The sequence below is a fragment of the Chrysemys picta genome, chromosome 2 (assembly GCF_011386835.1).
Source record: "Chrysemys picta bellii isolate R12L10 chromosome 2, ASM1138683v2, whole genome shotgun sequence".
In the NCBI taxonomy this organism is placed as follows: Eukaryota; Metazoa; Chordata; order Testudines; family Emydidae; genus Chrysemys; species Chrysemys picta.
The window spans coordinates 121,810,829-121,829,334 of NC_088792.1; the positions used below are offsets into that span (position 1 = coordinate 121,810,829).

At 40.0% G+C, this 18,506-nt stretch overlaps 1 protein-coding gene across 3 annotated transcripts in view; it reads right to left on the reverse strand.

The window, feature by feature from the left end:
- The window catches only part of GABBR2 (gamma-aminobutyric acid type B receptor subunit 2), an 877,787-nt gene that overhangs the window by 260,993 nt on the left and 598,288 nt on the right, over positions 1-18,506 (reverse strand). For all 3 annotated transcript variants that reach the window (XM_065584143.1, XM_065584144.1, XM_065584145.1), the window contains exon 12: positions 9,677-9,784. In XM_065584143.1, coding sequence (XP_065440215.1) covers positions 9,677-9,784 — 108 coding nt within the window. The remainder of the gene's footprint in view (positions 1-9,676; positions 9,785-18,506) is intronic.

Below are 18,506 nucleotides of genomic sequence, written 5' to 3' on the forward strand. Positions count from 1 at the left end.
GGGTTAGTCTTATCAAATCACATCAGACTGAAACTTGCTTATACCAATTATCAGTTCAACTAAAATTGGGTATTTTTCTCCTAAAATCGTATACTTCTAGGGAGTGAGATATTCTACTTTAAATCAGGTTAGGCCTCATAATGTTTGAAAAAGTGCCATATATAGAATAATTTTGCTCAAAATGCAATGTGGGTTGTTATTAGCTTTGAAATAAAGGGACCTTTTCTAGGTTTGGCATTACCAAACATAAAATACAAGAGAGTCTGTCTAACTATGACAATACTTACTACATTTCAAGTGTCACCAAAGGGATTACAGCAAGGTTTTCACCTATTGATATATGTAACTTTTATGTCAAGATTTTCAAAAATAGGAGTCTAAATCCATATTTAGGCAATTAAATAAGTGAACTGGTTTTTCAGAAGTGCTGAGTCTCTAGCAGCTCCCAGTAACCATTGTTTGAGCTCTTGGGAGCTCAGCACTTTGGAAAATCACACCACTTACTTAAGGTCCGAAATATGGATTTAGGAGCCTCACTTTAGGCTGCTATTTTGGAGGCTTTGGACTGAATCTTTATGTGCTATCATGGAAAAAATCAATAAAGTACCTCTGTGTCTGCTCAGATCGTCTTGAAATATGCTCTATTCACATTTGAATAATAATAGTCTATAAAAACATGCCATGAAATTACACCTGAAAAATTCACCATGTATTGGATATGCTATGGGCCATTTGGTCAAGATGCTAAACATTCATAGTGAAAAAACAATTTTCAAACATAATGTTTGTTTTATTTCCTATTTTAAAGAATTTAACAATAAGGCCGAAAAAATTAAAATGTTAAGTCTCCATATGTTGGTTCTTTAGAACAGATGGTCTCTAATATTGCATTTTGGTGGTGCGAATCTGATTAGCTAAAATAATAATCTGGGTGTTTTGCTTTTTCCCCCCAAGACTTATGAATTTTCAGATTTACTTAGTCAAACACAGAGACACCACCTGGGAAATCTATTACAGTTTTTTGCTGTAAGTACAAAAAGCTCTAGCAAAATTTGTATTACAAAAATGTTTTGAAAGGTGTAAATATTTAAAAATTACCTACTGAACAATTATCTTAATAATAGAAATTAGAGATGGAGAGAACTAATTAGGTCATCTAGTCTAATATTATGCTAATGCAGAAAGGACCGGATTTACAAAGGTATTTAAGCACTTAAGATAGGTGCTTAGTGGAATTTACTGAACCTTCTGTTAATACATTATCTAGTGCATTGTTCAGTCTAGTTTTAAATAACTGAAATAATGAGACATCCATTGCATCCCTTTAAGACTTGTGTGGGAAAAATGTGTGGCATTTAATAGAAAATTATAACCTTTCTATGGGTTTTTTTAAACCAACCACAGTATTTAATAGAAATTATATCCCAGCTATAAACTCTATTGGATGGTTAAAAAAATTGATAGAAAGGATATATTTATCTAATAAATTCTACCAATGTATAGAGAGATTTATTTATAATATTATTAAGGGTCATACTCTTTGTGCTGGTACAGCAGTGCGGGGTTCATCAAGAAGCCAGCTATGGCTTCCTGGTTCTTTGCTCAGTCATAGGCACAGATCAGAGCAGTTTGTGGGCTGCTTTAACATGTGTCAGCTGACAATGGTCCCCAAAGGACAGTTTGCCATCTGACGATAGCTTGAATGCTGTGTGTTCTGCCCAGGCCTTTTCCCTCCCCTGCTCTGTGCCGATATGCCCACTGAGCTGGTGACTGTTGTGAGGGTGGCAGGGTCAAATTATGGCATAGGTATGATAGATTTGTGCCTACTTTGAGCTTTCATTGAACAAAATAGTAAATTTCTGGATCTCATAGTTGTGAAAAGAAGTTTGAAAATGTGACCAGAGAGTACCCAAAACAGCACATGCCTGCACATACTCTGGAATAATAGCTCTGAACGGTGCCAATTCCAAAACCCATTATTCTGGGGCATCCACCAACATCATAGAGTCCTCTGCTGTGGTATATGGTAAGAAATGAATGCAGTGGATGAGGCTCACCTATCCAAACAGATGCACACCCTAACTGATGGGGTAAGTACTGCATGGACCTGTGCTGTCACCCTGCCTCTTTGGAGGGAGAAAAGTCCCATACTTTTTCTGAGGGGAGGGACGGAGAGTTCCTGCTCCTGCTCCATGGGAGGTGGAAGGAAACAGGTTTCCTGCCATTTTCTGCTCCTGCCTCTTTGAGAGAAGAGTGGGCCCTCCACCACCGCTACTCCAAATGTGGTGCAGGACAAGGAGACATGGCTCAGCTGTTACTGAGAATGAGGTCAAGCAAAACCAGGTATTTTTAATAATGGGTGTTTTTTACCCCAACCAGCTTTTTGAAGAGCTCTAGCAGCTCCAGGTTTTGTAGCAGGAAACTGAAATATGACAGAATCAGAGCTACAGCTCTGGTTAGGGGAAAGATGCTGCTGCCATAGAGTCATTGCAAGAAAAGGTCACCAGACTATTTTAACATGGGCAAAACAATGTATTTTTGCACAGCTTTGTTATCAGAAACAGCTGAACTGTTTTGGCTGAAATTTTCCAGATACATTCAGCCTGAGGTAGAGACCTGGCCTGTTCAAGCAGTGAAAGTTTGGCAAAGTTATAAGCAACTGAAAACAGGCCTTATAATGAAAAGCGTTGGGTAACCTTAGTAAGTAGTGCTGCCTGCCCCACCTATAATGATTACAGGTTATTTGTTACAAAGGACCCCTGCCTCATTTAGTACACAGTATGGCGAATTAATGAGGCAAAGGGTTCAAAGAGCTAAAAGGAGGTTCTCATGTGTTTAAAGCACTGGACTGGGACTCAGGAGAGCTGATTTCTATCCTTGGCTCTGCCACAGATTTTCTACAGGCCAAAATGCTCACTGGGGCCAAATTAAGACAAACTTGACTCTAGCATTATCTAGTGTTTGAATATTTGATTAACTTTACTTTTACATCTTTTTTAATGTAATATGTCCTTATAGTCAACCTGAATAGAGTACTACTTTGCTACATTTCATAGTGCTACACATAGCTATACCAACTTGGACCTCTGTAAATAATTCTTCTTTCTCCTTGATGTTTACAGCTTTCATCTACTTAGAGGTGATTTTCATATCCCTTCTCTAGTCATCATTTGGTTACACAATACAGATTTAGTCTTTTACTCTTTCCCCATATATGAGTGAGGGCTTCAGGTTGGCAGTATGATTGCAGACTGATTGCAAATATCCAGAGACTCTGATGTAGTGGCATTACAGAGTGGAATAACGATGGCAAAACAGCATAAATGCCAGTCTTTGAAGAAGATAATGCTTTTCATTTCCACTCCCTTCATTCACGTTGCCTTTACCTTAGAACAACATTTTGGCATCAAGATAAAACAAGGCCAGCAGAAGTCTAGGATGGTGGTGGTGAACTATTAAATACTCAACAATATCAATAGAAGATGTACTATCATTTACACACAAAAAATCCCTACCCACATGTCAGATGTAAGTACAAAGCTAGGAAGTTTTGAATGAAGTTGTGTCAAGGCTATCATAGCACCAGCAACATTGTGCTTCAAGCGTGGACTGCAACAAACAGTATTCTGGTTCAGAGATGGTGATTACCAATGCGTCATTTTATTTGTCTGCCAATGGACAAAATTTTACTGGAACTGGGCAAACACTGATTATGGAAACTCTAACTAAGAAATTGTTGTTTAAAATGTGTTAGCCTTCCGGGCTCATCCTCGGCGTGCCCGCGCTGTGTTTAATGCACCTGACGGGGGAGGGAGCAGAGGTGATGTTCAGAACCCAGTGTATAACAGAGCAGCTTCACAACTGTTCTAATTTATGCTGGCAGAACTGGCTTCCTTTAGCAGTTCTGCCTGCTGAGGATACACCAGAACACACATTGTTCCTGCCATTGGCATTCCTCCTCCTCCCATTCTTCACTGCCAGCACATTCTCTGTGTCAGTGCAGGAAGTGGGCAACTTCCCCCTCCTCCCACTGGGCAAAATCCTCAGCTGCCTGGAGCAGCACAGAGGGGATTTACCAAGGCAGGATTAAGCCCCAATTAAAAGTGGGTTTGGTTTTGATAAATATTAATTCTAGTCTACTTTCCATTATCTCTAATGAGCTCTTTAAAACTTTTCCCTACTGACTTTGCCCTTTTTCATTTGACAAAAACTGATTCCCCAGTACTCCTGTGTTTCTAATGTAGCTGAAATTAATGTGATTCTTTTAAATTACTTCTTTTTAGCACTAGATTGATCAAAGAGGTTAGCAGTGCTCTGGGAATACCGTATCATTTGACAGTTAACGGCTTGGCAGCAGGAGAAGTTCATTCTGGCTTTTGTTGGTTATTTTAAAAACAAGAACAATTGCAGCAACAAAGTAGTGGATTTAAAGTAAAATACAAAACAAAATTGAATGTGGAGCACTGTTTAAACCAATTATAATATTACAAATCATATTCTCAGCCACGTTTATAGTGTCTTCAAATATTTGTTTCGATCTCCACTGGACTGGACGTGAGTTGTACATTTCAATTCCCAATGAACAACTTCTGTTTGAATAGAATCTTCACTCCAGTTTTTTAAACTTCTTCACCCACCCAACCAACAAAAAAAAAGTATTTCCCCCTTCCCAAATACTTCTCTTAATGAAAACTAAAACATATCAGTTCTTTAATAGAGACAATTACTGGATTACTATGATTATTTTGATTGGGTACAGAGGATAGCTGAATGTTGTAGGCAGGGACAAATTCCACTAGCCTCACCAGCTACAAAGAGTGCAGCCACAGTGTGGAAGCTATTGTATTGCTCTAGCACTATATGAAAGTGGTGGGGAAAAACCAGACGGTCCTTTGGCAAAGCACCCCACTCCCATCTCTGTCCCCTCTTCTCACAGCCATACATAGAGCCCCCACAGAGTAAAAAATCATCAGGAAGTGGAACCACACCAATCCTGATGCAAGATGGTTATCTGTACCCATAGAGTTAGATTAGGAATTGGGTGGGTCCCAGACAGCAGCCACATCAAGGGATGGGATATTCCAAGGGCCTCACCATCTATCTCAGGGCTCTGAAGAAGGGGCCAGGGCCAGCATCTTTACCCTTCCCTGGCCTGAGGTGGGGCAGGAGGTGTCAGAAAGCAGGCATGGAGCTGCAGAGTAAGCAGGGAACATCTGGTTCCCATCTGCTTCTCAGATCAAAGGAATGTTTATAGCAAATCAGAAAGTGCCTTAGAATTTCATAAAAATGAAAGAATTTTAAAAATATAAGTTAAAATATGTTCTGCTGCTGAATGCCACCCTACGGTCTAGTTATTGGTAGTTAGATTCAGTGGCCAGAAGGAATCATTGTGTGCAAGCTGGTTGTGTCATACAATATGTTATGGTGGTACCCCATATAACCTCCAAACCAGCAGGACAAAAATGTCATTACTATAAGAGGTATATTTGAGTATATGAGTTCATATTCTATACAGTTTTTTAGAAGGAGAAAGTAATCTGTCAATATATAAACAAATCAAAAAGTTATTTATAGACTGCACCATATATATTAAAGGTAGAAATAAAATTATTAGGTAAACTTGTCCTCCTTACTAATGCAGAATGGTTCCTTTCATTATATTCTCTTCGCTGCTGTTTTATTCAGTCTACCTTTAAATGAATCAAGTGACGGGTTCTAGAACTATGCAGAGCCAATTTCACAATCTAATAGATTTCACTGTTAAGAATATTGTCCTGTTATTCAGCCTAAATTATCCATGATGACTGACAAGGTAATGTACCTAAAAGCAACATTTTATTGAAGCTGGACATTTATGAATAGATAGACCCTGAACTATCCATAAAGTATTAAACAAAAGGGTATTTAAATCATTTAAGATATACCCGTTATTTGTCAAGTTAAAAATATTAGAGTTTCAATTTGTTTAGTTTGCTATAATGCGTATGACTTAGGCTTGGATCATTTTTTTTAAAATCTACTGTCTGTAAGCTAAATCTGATTGAAAATGGCAATAGAGTATTTTCTGTCAGTTCAGTGGTTATTGCTACCGTTACTCTATTTTGGGGACAACAATAAATTCCCACTCTCAAATCTGAAGTAGAATTACAATGCCGGTCATTGTACTGTCCCTGCTGGAAACCATATGGTACAAGAAAAGAACTTCATGTTTCTGAATCATCTCTCCTGTCTTAAATAGAGCTTATCTATCTTGGTTAACCAAAATGGAAAACACAGTACAATTAAACATTTTGTGTGGACAACTAATTAACTAATTTGCATTTTCTTGTCAATAAATAGTCCTCTTTTTAAGGATTCTATGTCTCAAACTCTGAAATGGGAAACCAAAATAAGAAAGCACAAGGGAAGGGAATGGAAGTGATTAATATTGTGAAACAAATGTCGTTTTGATTCATAGGGGAGGTAAATTATGTTGCAATCCAATGTTTTGACTGAGCTGCCCTTAATATTTCCAGCATCTCTCAAGATAAAGCAGTTTATTGGGCAGCATTTAGATATTTGAAGACATTATCCAACCCCCACTACTGTGCTTTTATTAAAAAAAATGTAAATGTTTAATGCACAATGGTCAATCAATGACTGGACTAATCAAGTTATTCACTACATGTCAGATCCCGCCACCCTTACTCTGTCCGAGTAGTACCTTGCTGTGTAAATACTCCCACTGAAGCTGATGGGACTAGCTGAGGAAAAAGAGGGTGAGTAAGGGCCGCAGAATGCAGCATTTAATAATTAACAGACAAGAGTCACTCAATGTCAGAGGTGAGGGACCATTTGACTGTCTAAAGGCAAATGGCTTGTCAGAGTACAAAGTGACTTGTTAATGAAAGCCCAATAGATTGAATGATTCATTCCTGTTAGAGACCTTTTGAAATGATATATTTTGGAGCAAACGATAAAATCTACAATATAAACACAATATTAGAAATAAGGATGAGAAGCCAAATTCTGTTTTCAGTTATACCAGCAGAACCTTGAGCAGTGGACTTCAGTGGACAGAATAGTTGTTCAGATGTTGGAGAAACATTGTTTTGTGCAGTAAGAATTCAATTCTGGGAAAATGGATCCTTGGACTCAGCTAGAATAAGTATGCACATTATGGTGGCCCTCTGTATGGAAGTGTTAAGGAGGGAAGGGGCTCTCATCCCAGCCAGTGCACCCATAATTTGGCTCTTAATTATTTTCGTCATTCAAAATATTCTGCACTGAATAAAAATACCTATCGAAAACTCGGTTCAGAACCAAAATATAAGAAGTAATGAAGTGTTTTTGTGGTCAAGGCACCAGACTGGATCTCACGAGATCTGGATTCAATTCCTGGCTAAGTCAACAGACTTCCTGTGTACTAGGAGAAGTCACTTCAACACTCTGTGCCTTGGTTTCCCCATCTGTAAAATGAACATAACTGTCCCTCTGCCTATCTAGATTGCAAGCTCTTTGGAGTATGGTCTGTCTCTTACTAGCTATGTATACAATAAGTAGCACAATTGAACCTCCAGGTTCTCCTGTAGTACAAACAATAAGGTATTTTATTAACTCTTAAAATGCAGGGTCCTTGAAAAGGGCATGCACAGGAAAATCTTTAAGGTGAACCTGTGCATTTTCCAGATAACTTTCCCCTTTCTCAGGTTTATGTGGCTCTATTTTTTCCTTCTTTAGCATAAATATTACAATTGCATGTATAGAATTGTGTATGGTGGCTGATTTTTGCTCTACAATGGCCAATAGTTTGTCAGCTTTGTTTTTTCATTCTAATTTCCATTCATATTTTCCCAACAAAATGAGTAACTTAATAGAGTCTGCATCCAACGAAGTGAGTATTCACCCACGAAAGCTCATGCTCCAATCCGTCTGTTAGTCTATAAGGTGCCACAGGACTCTTTGCTGCTTTTACAGATCCAGACTAACATGGCTACCCCTCTGATACTTAATAGAGTCTCATAGACTATAAGGCCAGAAGGGACCATCACGATCATCTAGTCTGATCTCCTGCATATTGCAGGCCACAGAACCTCACCCACCCACTCCAGTAATAGATCCCTAACCTCTGGCTGAGTTACTGAAATCCTCAAATCGTTGTTTAAAGACTTCAAGTTACAGAGAATCCACCGTTTACACTAGTTTAAATCTGCAAGTAACCCATGCCCCATGCTACAGAGGAAGTCGAAAAACATCCCAGGTCTCTGACAGTCTGACCTGGGAGAAAATTCCTTCCCAACCCCAAATATGTCGGTCAGTTGGACCCTGAGCATGTGGGCAACAACCACTAGCCGGACACATGGAAAAGAATTATCTGTAGAACCTCAGAGACCTCCCTAGCTAGTGTCCCTAGTCTTCTGTTTTTAAAGAAAACCATCTAACATTTCATATGTGTAAAGAAACCATATTAGAAGAAACAACAATATAGAAATCCAAACATGAGATGCCACATACTAGATCAGGGATCAGCAACCTTTGGCACGCGGCCCACCAGGGTAAGCACCCTGGCGAGCCAGGCAGGTTTGTTTACCTGCCACGTCCGCAGGTTCGGCCGATTGCAGCTCCCACTGGCCGCGGTTCGCCGCTTCAGCACATCCCTCGGCCTGCGCCACTTCCCGCAACCCCCATTGGCCTGGAGCGGTGAACCGCAGCCAGTGGGAGCTGCGATCGGCCGAACCTGCGGATGCGGCAGGTAAACAAACTGGCCCGGCCCGCCAGGGGCTTTCCCGGGCCGGCCACGTGCCAAAGGTTGCCAATCCCTGTACTAGATAAAGGTCTGAACTACTGTATTTCTAGCTTGGCTTTTCTATATACCTCTATCCCAATATAACGTGATCCGATATAACACGAATTCATATATTACGCGGTAAAGTAAACCATTATTGTGGCTCAATTCTGACTGATCTTGGTCACTGCCTATGCCTTTCCAATCAAAACTAGAACAACAAAATCCTACTCTATCTCATCCCCTCCTAGCAAGCTGTGAGAAACTTTTGTTGGCAACACTTATATTCCAGGTCAGACCAAAGGTCCATCTAGCCTAATATCACATCTTCCGACAGTGGCCAATGCCAGATGTTTCCAAGGGAATGAACAAAACAAGTAATCATCAAAGGATCCATCCTGTCATCCATTCCCAACATGTGGCAGTCAGAGACTTAGGGATACCCAGAGCATGGGATTCAATGGAGTCAAGACATGTTACAGTTGAGGATCTGCTCCCTGGCGATTTATGGATACTGGAAGAACTTCACAAACTATAGGATATAAACCAGTGAGGAGCAGGGTTTCCCCAACCTTTGCATTTTGTGAACCACTTTGTAGATATATATCCCTCTCCTGGACTCGTGGATCCTTTCAAAGTCTATTGCTTGATTGTCAAAACAGTTTATTCCATAGAACACCACTGAGGGCTCTGTAGATCACTATTTGAGAACCTCTGATATAGAGGCTATGAAGGGGATATAAAGAAAAAAGGGAACAAATGTTGACTATTCAGTGTATTTCAATATGATATTTTTCTGAAAGGGAGGACAGTGTTCCACAGCATCAGTGGAAGTATGGGTATCCAGGGGGTACAACAATAGTGCAGATAACAGCTTCATCATATCTGTGATAAGAACAGTTGTTTCCTCACCTTTTTCTTCATTTTTACATTTTTGAAAATTGCATGAACTCTCCAGGTTTTTGCAAACATTGCTCCAAATGCAGTTGTGTAGCCCACTGTAAGAATCCACGTCCGGACCTAAGATATAATCAAAGACACAGCCTTTTAGTTTTTCACAGTTTTAATGACTTAAACTTCTCAAAATAGTCTAAAATATCGATTGTATCTAGAGATAGTAAAACAGTTTAGCATTTTTTTTTAAATTTTTAAATTCTGTTCACAAGGTAATGGCACAGTTTTCTTCAATTTTTTACAGAATATTTTATTTATTTATTTTTAATTTTCAAAATTTCTAATTTGTTCCACTCTTTCTTCCCTATTTTTCTGTTTTCCATTGAATGCAATAAAATGAAGACTGAATTCTTTCCCCCCTCCACTTTTTCCTTTGCAGTTTTCCCCCTTTTCCACTCTAACTTTTCATAACGTCTTCAACTTTGGAAAAACTACAGAATAGCAAAAGGAGAAATGAAAGTGTGACTCTGCTGGTCTGTAACTTTGCTTGAGGGAGAAACAAACAAGAGGCCTATCAAGGCCTGCATCTTTGGGAGAGCTATAGCAGCAGTCAATAGCTAAACAAGTTAGTAAATTTGATAGATAGTGTGGAACTAAATGGTGAAGGACCTTAATGCCAAGGAAAGTGTGTTTGGTACAGTGAAGAAGGGACACAAAGGAGGAGGAGATGTGGTTGGAGCAACAACCAGAAAGATGATCCTAACAGCAACATTATGAATGGACTTAAGGGACCAATGTGGATAGCATCAAAGTTAGATAGTACGAGATTACAGTAGTCAAGATATGAGATAATGAGGGCCTGAACAAGAGCCTGGGTAGTCTGGAAAAACAGAAAAAAATGGATCTTTAAAAATATCATGTAGATAGAAGTTGGGAGACATGGACATGGCCTGAATGTATAGGTTTTAGAGCAGAGGTCTCAAAGTCCTGGCCCGTGGGCCATCTGCGGCCCGAGAACCTCCTCACTGCGGCCTGTGGAGGAGAGATGCATGCAGCCACACTGTTGATAGTCTGCTGCAGGTGCTGTACCCCGCAGAGTGAGGGATAGAGGGATAGAGATACCATTACTAGTTGCTGGGCAGATTCAGCCATGGAGGCAGCATCATTAGTTGCTGGGCAGAATCAGCCATGGAGGCAGCATCACTTTTTTCCACAAGTCAAAATACCGAACACAACTATCTGAAGCACACCTTGCTGCAATCCTGAAGGTTTCAACTGCTCAGTCACTGCGGCCAAACATCAACAAACTGACAGAACTGAAATGTTGCCAGGTGGCAAACACTACAAACTCTGGCTAGCGAAGAATTGTATAAAGTTGTATGTCAGTTTTATTATTTCTAAGAAATTCGAAATAAAAAATACAATATAAACATTTTCTTTTCTGAACACCATCTTCGGTGACATTATTGGCCTGCTAGGAGGATTTGAGGACTGGCATTGGCCCTAAGGTAAATTGAGTTTGAGACCCCTGTCTTAGAGAGAGAGGACCAAATCACAGATAACACCTAGATTGTGGCCTTGAGTGATTGAGAAGATAGTGGTCTTATAAACAGTAATGGGAAAATAGAGGAAAGAGGAAGGTTAGAAGGAGAACCAGGATAGAACAATGCCTCAAAAGCAATGGAGGCCAGGATTTTAAGTAGGAAGTCATCAATGACATCAAAGACCACTGAGAAGTCAAGAAGGAGGTGGATGGAGTACAGACCCCTGAAAGCAGCTAACAAACAAATGTACTTAATATTATTGTAGATAATGGCTCCCTACAGATTTCCATGCAGAAAGAACTACTGTACACATATGACCAGGCAGAGACCAAAATGTATAAGGTGAATGCAACGTTGAGAGTAGAAATCATTGGAGAAAGGTATCCAGGATGGCAAAAATAAATAAATAAATACATAAATAAAAAATCAAAGTTTACAAAGAATGTGAAATCTTTAGGTATCTTGTATCCTATAGATGGCGGCTTTGCTATTCACCTCAATATAGCAGAGTTAAGCCAACTCCAATTGGTTTTGACAATCCACGTTACACCACAGTTTTCAGGCTACTGGTTTGTGATTTCTCTTCCAGTCAGCATGCAATGAGTTCTTTTCCCAAAATGTGTGATAATTGTATGTAATGTTCAAATGTGTTATTAATAAATATTCAGTACTTTTGTGTATCCAATATGATATTTTGGCAGACAGATACATGATATTTTAATATCTCTAGTAAAGCTCTTTTTTGTCCTTGCTCAAGCAGCAATTATCCTTGGGGATACTAATAAATTCAATTATGTTCATACTTCAGAAAAAATGTTATTTTTACCATGCTCAGTACAAAAAGGTTATGATTTGGATTAATTTATATTATAATAATATAGCCTATCGGCTGTAGATGAAACCCTACTAATTAAAAATAATTTGTTCAGAATGAGATCTCTGCAGCCAAGGATGTGAGGATGATTTTAAAATGAAAATAGGTTTTAATTTAAAAGAAATAACCTTCCATTTTTCTGCCATCATTTATAAAGCACACAGTAAAACAAGGTATTTACTGTACATTGAGTACAGTAACATCATGATCAGTTTCTATTCTATCTGATTTTTAGAGAAATTATGTTCATCATTTGTATTGGATCTAGACACAAAGTCAAAAGAACCTGACAAAATTAATAATGACTCATGATCCTGTTTCTCGATTATTTTCACTTAATATAGTTAAGATATTGCTTTGATTTGCAGTGGAGAGGGTAGAAAGGTGCCATGACGTGAGTAGTGAAACAAAGACAACAATGTGCCAGATTCTGCCCTCTACTAGCATACAGGGCTCCCCCAAAGCCAGTACTTTTGTTTCTCCAGACCTGGAGAAAAATCACAATTCTTTGAAAATAAGGATTTTTTTTCTCACTGACAATAATATTTCCATGATTTGAGCAATTTTCAGGAAAAATACAGCAGTGTAAGTGTTATTACTGTTGCAATCCCCCTCTAAAGCTGGATCCAGCAAAGCACTAATGCAGGTATTTAAACAGGTGAGCAATCCCATTGATTTCAGTACAGTTACTCATATGCTTAAAGTTAAGCACCTGTATAAGTGCTTTGTGGGACTGGGATCATAACAAGAAACATTAGAATAAATAGAAATGTACACATTTATAGAAACATCTGTTCACCTTGGGTTTGATCCTGCTGCCACTGAAGTCAATAGCAAAACTCCAATAGATTCCAGTGGGAGGAGGAGAAAACGCAGGCCACAAATGATTGAGCATGTCTACTTAAATTGCAACATACTTTTTTTTAAAAAATCAAGCTCTTTTATGATAAATACTTAAGTCTTTCAATGCATTCCTTAGAATTTGTGGTATCTGCACAGTACTGTCAAAACATGTGCAGCAATAATAGAAAATTCAAAACTGCTGTTTCCACACAAATCAACTATTGTGCTTTCTCACTCTCTCTCTCACATACTGTGGGTTTCCCTCTTGAATTTGTAATAAACTTTAGACCATTTTCAATTACCCCAGTAATGTGAGATTATACACTAATTGTTCATGATTCTACAAGGTGGCTTTAACATCTAGACATTGTCCTATTGAAGGAGAGGCAAAATGTACTAAATATTTCATTAATAAATTTGAATCACAAATTACTGCCTTACATTCTGTGGTGAGCCCAGTGTGTACTTGCTTCAGCATGTGGAACATCCATTTAGCTTTAAAACTTTTGTCCCTATAATTTGTTTGAAGAAAATTTGACTTATCAAGATAAAAGCTGAACCTACTCTCATTCCAGTCAATTGGAGAACTCTCTCTGATTTTAACAGGAGCAAGATGAGGCCCTGAGCGAGCAGCACAGATTGTGGTGGTCATGGAAATGGTTACACAAAACACATAGATTAAAATTAAAACGTAGGAAAGAAAAACAAGAGAGCAAGCAAAACATAAGAAGACTGTCTGAAAATCCCAGCTGTCATTTTTAAAAAGGAGCCTAAGAAAATCAGATGCCCAAATGCCACTGAAATTCAGTGGGAACTTGGTACATGTTACAGGACCGCCCCAATTGGAATGGACTCCCATAGCATGACAGGCACACCTGCCCGTTTCCTTTTTCAGAGTTCCTAGTAACTCCATCAAGCCCTCTTGACACAATACTACCCTCCTTATAAAATATTGTGCAAGTTGTCCACAAGTGAGTCCCAAGCACATATACTTTGTCACCCCACTGGAAACAGTGTTAAGATCATCCAACATCTCAGCCCACAACAGCCCACATATTGTACACCAGCACCTTTGACCACACCCAGAGTCTCTGGCAGTCCTCCCTTGTCCTTGTACCAGTACAACCATCCCAATTCTTCCTACTGGAGTGTAAGCCTAGTCTTGCCAGCAGGAACCCCACCAGACTCTCTGCTGGGAAATCCTCTTTTATCAAGGGAGCATCCCTTACTCCTCCTGGCCATCTAATGGTTCTTCTAGTTCCAGTTCTTCAGCCCTGGAGATGTCATCAGGTAAGCTCATCCACTGCTCCCCAGCCCTCAGCTCTGTAGCTTACAGCTAGCAAGCAACTCCCTGCACTGCTCCTCCTGACTTCAGCCCTGGCTCTTTGGCCTGGGGACACCAGCCAGAAAACCCCTCTTACTGCTCTCCTGCCTTCAGCCTTCTCCCAAGTTCCAAACATATAGTCTCTAGAAGCTCTCACCTATCCATGACTCCTACTCAGGCAGCTCTGATTCACCAAGTCTCTCCCAACTCACTGAGTTTCTCCCAGCTCCTGATAGCCCCCAACTGGAGCCCCACTCTCTTAACTGGTCAAATGTGCACATCTGTCCTGGCACAAGGGGTACTGGACCTACTTCATTCACAGGGGCCAGTCACTCTGTGACAGTGCCATACAGTCTGGCTCTACTGAAAATCCCCATCAAAATAACTAAACTCGAGGGAAAGAAAATGAAGCACATATAAAAACCTGAAGAAAGTTGAAAGAATAAAGAAATAACTGGAAAGCGTAAGAGGAGAGAACACAACAAATACAGAAACCAGACAGAGGCATGTATGCTCTTACATCCCAATGGTTTTGAATGTGGGACAGATTGTTCAGCAGGTAAAGTCAACAGCCAATACAATGTAAAATTGGTTCAGATGCTGCAGAACTTTATGTTTTATTTTTTACTAGGCACATTTTCCAAATCTTAATAGCATATATCTAGGTTTCTTTGTGCCAGACTACATGATGACACATTAGATTTTGTATAGAAAAATGTAAATGATATCTTAGACATAGCTATCATGTAAAGTATAGCACATTAGTTTCTCTCTGACTGGAGTACTGTATTTAAGTAAAAAAACTTGCTCATATGGAGGCTAGCTGACTTTTATTGTCCCCTGTAATAACTGAGCTGAATCCAGGGAATAAAGGGCCTGATTTTCAGAAGTGCCAATGTGTCACTGGCAGACCTGGTGCCAGCTCTTGCCAAGATTGTAGGAGTTAGCTGAGTACTGACAAATTCATATCTGGAAACCAGACCAGCTCACCTGTATGTTAGTATTATTCAAGAGAGGTATTAAAGTTATAAGGATGTGTTTAGTGTTTAGACTCTATAAAATACTTGTAAGTTGCTGCATGCATTAATCCTACTTGTAATGTTTCTACAAAGGTAATATGTAAGTTTTGCTTATAATTGTAAAAAAGGCCTGCTCTAAACTTGTTCTCCCTGCCTAATCAAGGAGGACTATCAAGCCTAAGTGGGCCATTGTGAAGCATCATGATAAAGTCTTTGCTAATTGCTCCTATACAGGGTACGTGCAGAAGGTCTCATCCCATCAGTTTGAAAAGAGAGCAGGCCTACTTTAGAGCAGCCCCAAAGCTGCTGCAAACTATGCCAGGGCTGGTATAGAAGGGCTAGATCAGACAGTCACAACCGGCTCCATTACAGCTCCTTCCTCATTCATATGTTCCCAGATTATATTAATGGCGGTTGTGTATCTATTGCACAGGTTGAGGGACAAATAGCTGCTCATTTTGAGGGAAGCTGGAATCAAACCCACCCTTAGGAACACATTAGCCTTCTCAGCCCACAGTGAGCCCAGTACCGAGCTCACAAGGCATTGCTAAGCTTAATTAATGGTTTGTAAAGCACTTTGAAATATCCTCCAATGGAAGATGTTACAAAAGTCCATATATTATTATTAGATTTAGTATTCTATCTTAATTATTTCCAATGTGCACACCAGTTTAGTATTTAGGCGCCACACACTTTCGTGGCATTTCTGCTTTCCAAAACTCTCTTGACCATTTAATAGCTTTTTTATTATTATTTTTCCACTGGCTTGCATTTTTTCAGTTTGCATCACATTTTATTTCAATCCGTATTTCCAGCTTCTCTTGTGCTCAGATACCATGGTGACTGTAAGATTAAAAATAAAAAGGTAGCCTCTTTGCAGTATTTCTCCTTATCCTCTGGAACACTTCCTAGTTGATTGTATCTGCACATTTAATTGAAGTAGTGTTTTGCTATTTTCCAGATCATCACTAATAAAGAGGTTATGAATAAAACAAAGCCTAACACTAATCTATGCAGTACTGCCCAGAACACTTCCTCACAATTCAGTACTCAGTGCTATTTATTATTTCCCTTTGTTTACTCGCCTTCAGCCAATTTTCAGTCAATGCATATTGGAATTTTATTGCAGGACATTTGACCTGTTCTATTCTAGATAGGACATTAAATCATGCTGTAGTTGATATTATGGAATGCAGTTTGCCACCTATTGTAAGTACACAGAAATTGAGTACAGTACAGTATATATTGAATGTACTTAATTAACTTTGCATAGAAAAGAGGAAATAGCAAGCTGGAAGCAGTAACTGAGTTTAGGAACACTGGCCCTAATTCATGAAAGCACTTGATCATATACTCACTGTAAACTCATGTATAATTGCATCCCTATTCAGCAAAGTAGTTGATCACACACTTTAAGTGCTGAAGTGGGGCTATTGTTAATGTTCAGTTTTCAATTTCAACAGAGCAAATGCAATATACCATATCCTCCTGGGACAAGCACATCACAGAATAAAAATGGTATTGTAATGTATCCAAAAATTGCCTGAAAACATTCAGTGCTAACAAAACTTTATTTGGTATGATGCCATACCACGTCACAACCAGCCCCCTTCAAAAACAATTACAGGAGTCTACATTTGCCACATATCTGTAAACAGAATAAATGAAGATGTAGGTTATGGGCAGGTAGAAGAATTCAGCAAATCCATCAAGCACAGGATTGCTCTGAAAGCAATAAAATCTGTACTACAGAGAAACACTGCACATTAGGATTGCCCTAAACAGGAATAATTTGCACTAGGCAGCCAAATCACCTGAACTTTGTGAGCAGCTTTAGGAGCACACATGGACCATCCCTAACTGGCAAGAAACTTCTGCTGTGTGCTTGTATATGCCAGCGTACACCGCTTTCCCATCTGCCCCAAGAAAAGAACTAGTGGTTAGGCTCTGTACAAGTTAATTTTTAGCCACATCTCTGCATTATAATGCAATGATATTGCTTTTTTAGGAGAATGCTACAGAATTAATTTGTATACTAGTTTTTATGTAGTTTTTCATAAATTTCAGCACCTTCCATTACATTATCCCCAAGTCACATCTTATGGCTCCACGAAAGCTTGAAAAGCTTTAAATGTCTATGTTCTTTTGTTTCTTTCTCAAATAATTTATTCTTATATGATATCCCACTTTTCTTTCATGGTATTGTGGCATTTCCATAGAGAGTGTAAATATTTACACATTATGATTATGTTGTATCTTCTGTTCTTTACACAAACATAATATGAAGGAACCACATGGACACAGTGGGGTGCAAAAAATGTTTACTGACTGCATATAAGAGGGGTGGCCAAACTGTGGCTCTGGAGCCACATGCGTCTCTTCAGAAGTTAATATGCGCCTCCTTGTATAGGCACTGACTCCGGGGCTGGAGCTACAGGCGCCAGCTTTCCAATGTGCTGGGGAGTGCTCACTGCTCAACCCCTGACTCTGCCACAGGCCCTGCCCCCACTCCACCCCTTCCCGTCCCCTCCCCTGAGCCTGCCGTGCCCTCACTCCTCCCGCCTCCCCCAGAGCCTCCCGCACACCACGAAACAGCTGATTGGGAGGTGCGGGGAGGAGAGGAGGCGCTGATCAGCGGGGCTGCCGGTGGGTGTGAGGCACTGGGAGTGGGGGTGGGGAGCAGATGGGGGGCTGCTGGCTTATTACTGTGGTTCTTTGGCAATGTACTTTGGTAAATTCTGGCTCCTTCTCAGGCTCAGGTTGGCCACTCCTGGCATATAACATATGAGTCCTAGCTACAGATAGACATTGCTGCTCTGGCAGGGTTCTGGTGGCTTCGGCAACACACACAGTTGGGTTTGCAAGGCTTACACTCTGGTGCTAAAAATAGCCACGTGGATGTTCCTGCTTGGGCTGGAGCTCCAGGTCTCAAACCTGAGGAGGAGGGTGGGTCTCAGGGTATCCCACAGGAGCCTAATCTAATCCCTGTGGTTTTCTCCAGCCTGCCTTCACCTGCCCCTTCTCAGAGAGTGGGAACTTGCCTTGCTCCCCTCTCTTGGGTCTCCTCTCTCACTGAGTTCTCTTCCCTCTCTGTGTAGTTCTCCTGGACTCTTTCCCAGCTGTGATCACTAATTGTAACTGAGTCACCAAATCAGAATTACCTGGGGGTTGAATGCTAGATCACAGGCCAAGTTGAGCCTGACTCCCCTTAAAGGGCCAGGCAGTCTGTGACAATGGACCACCT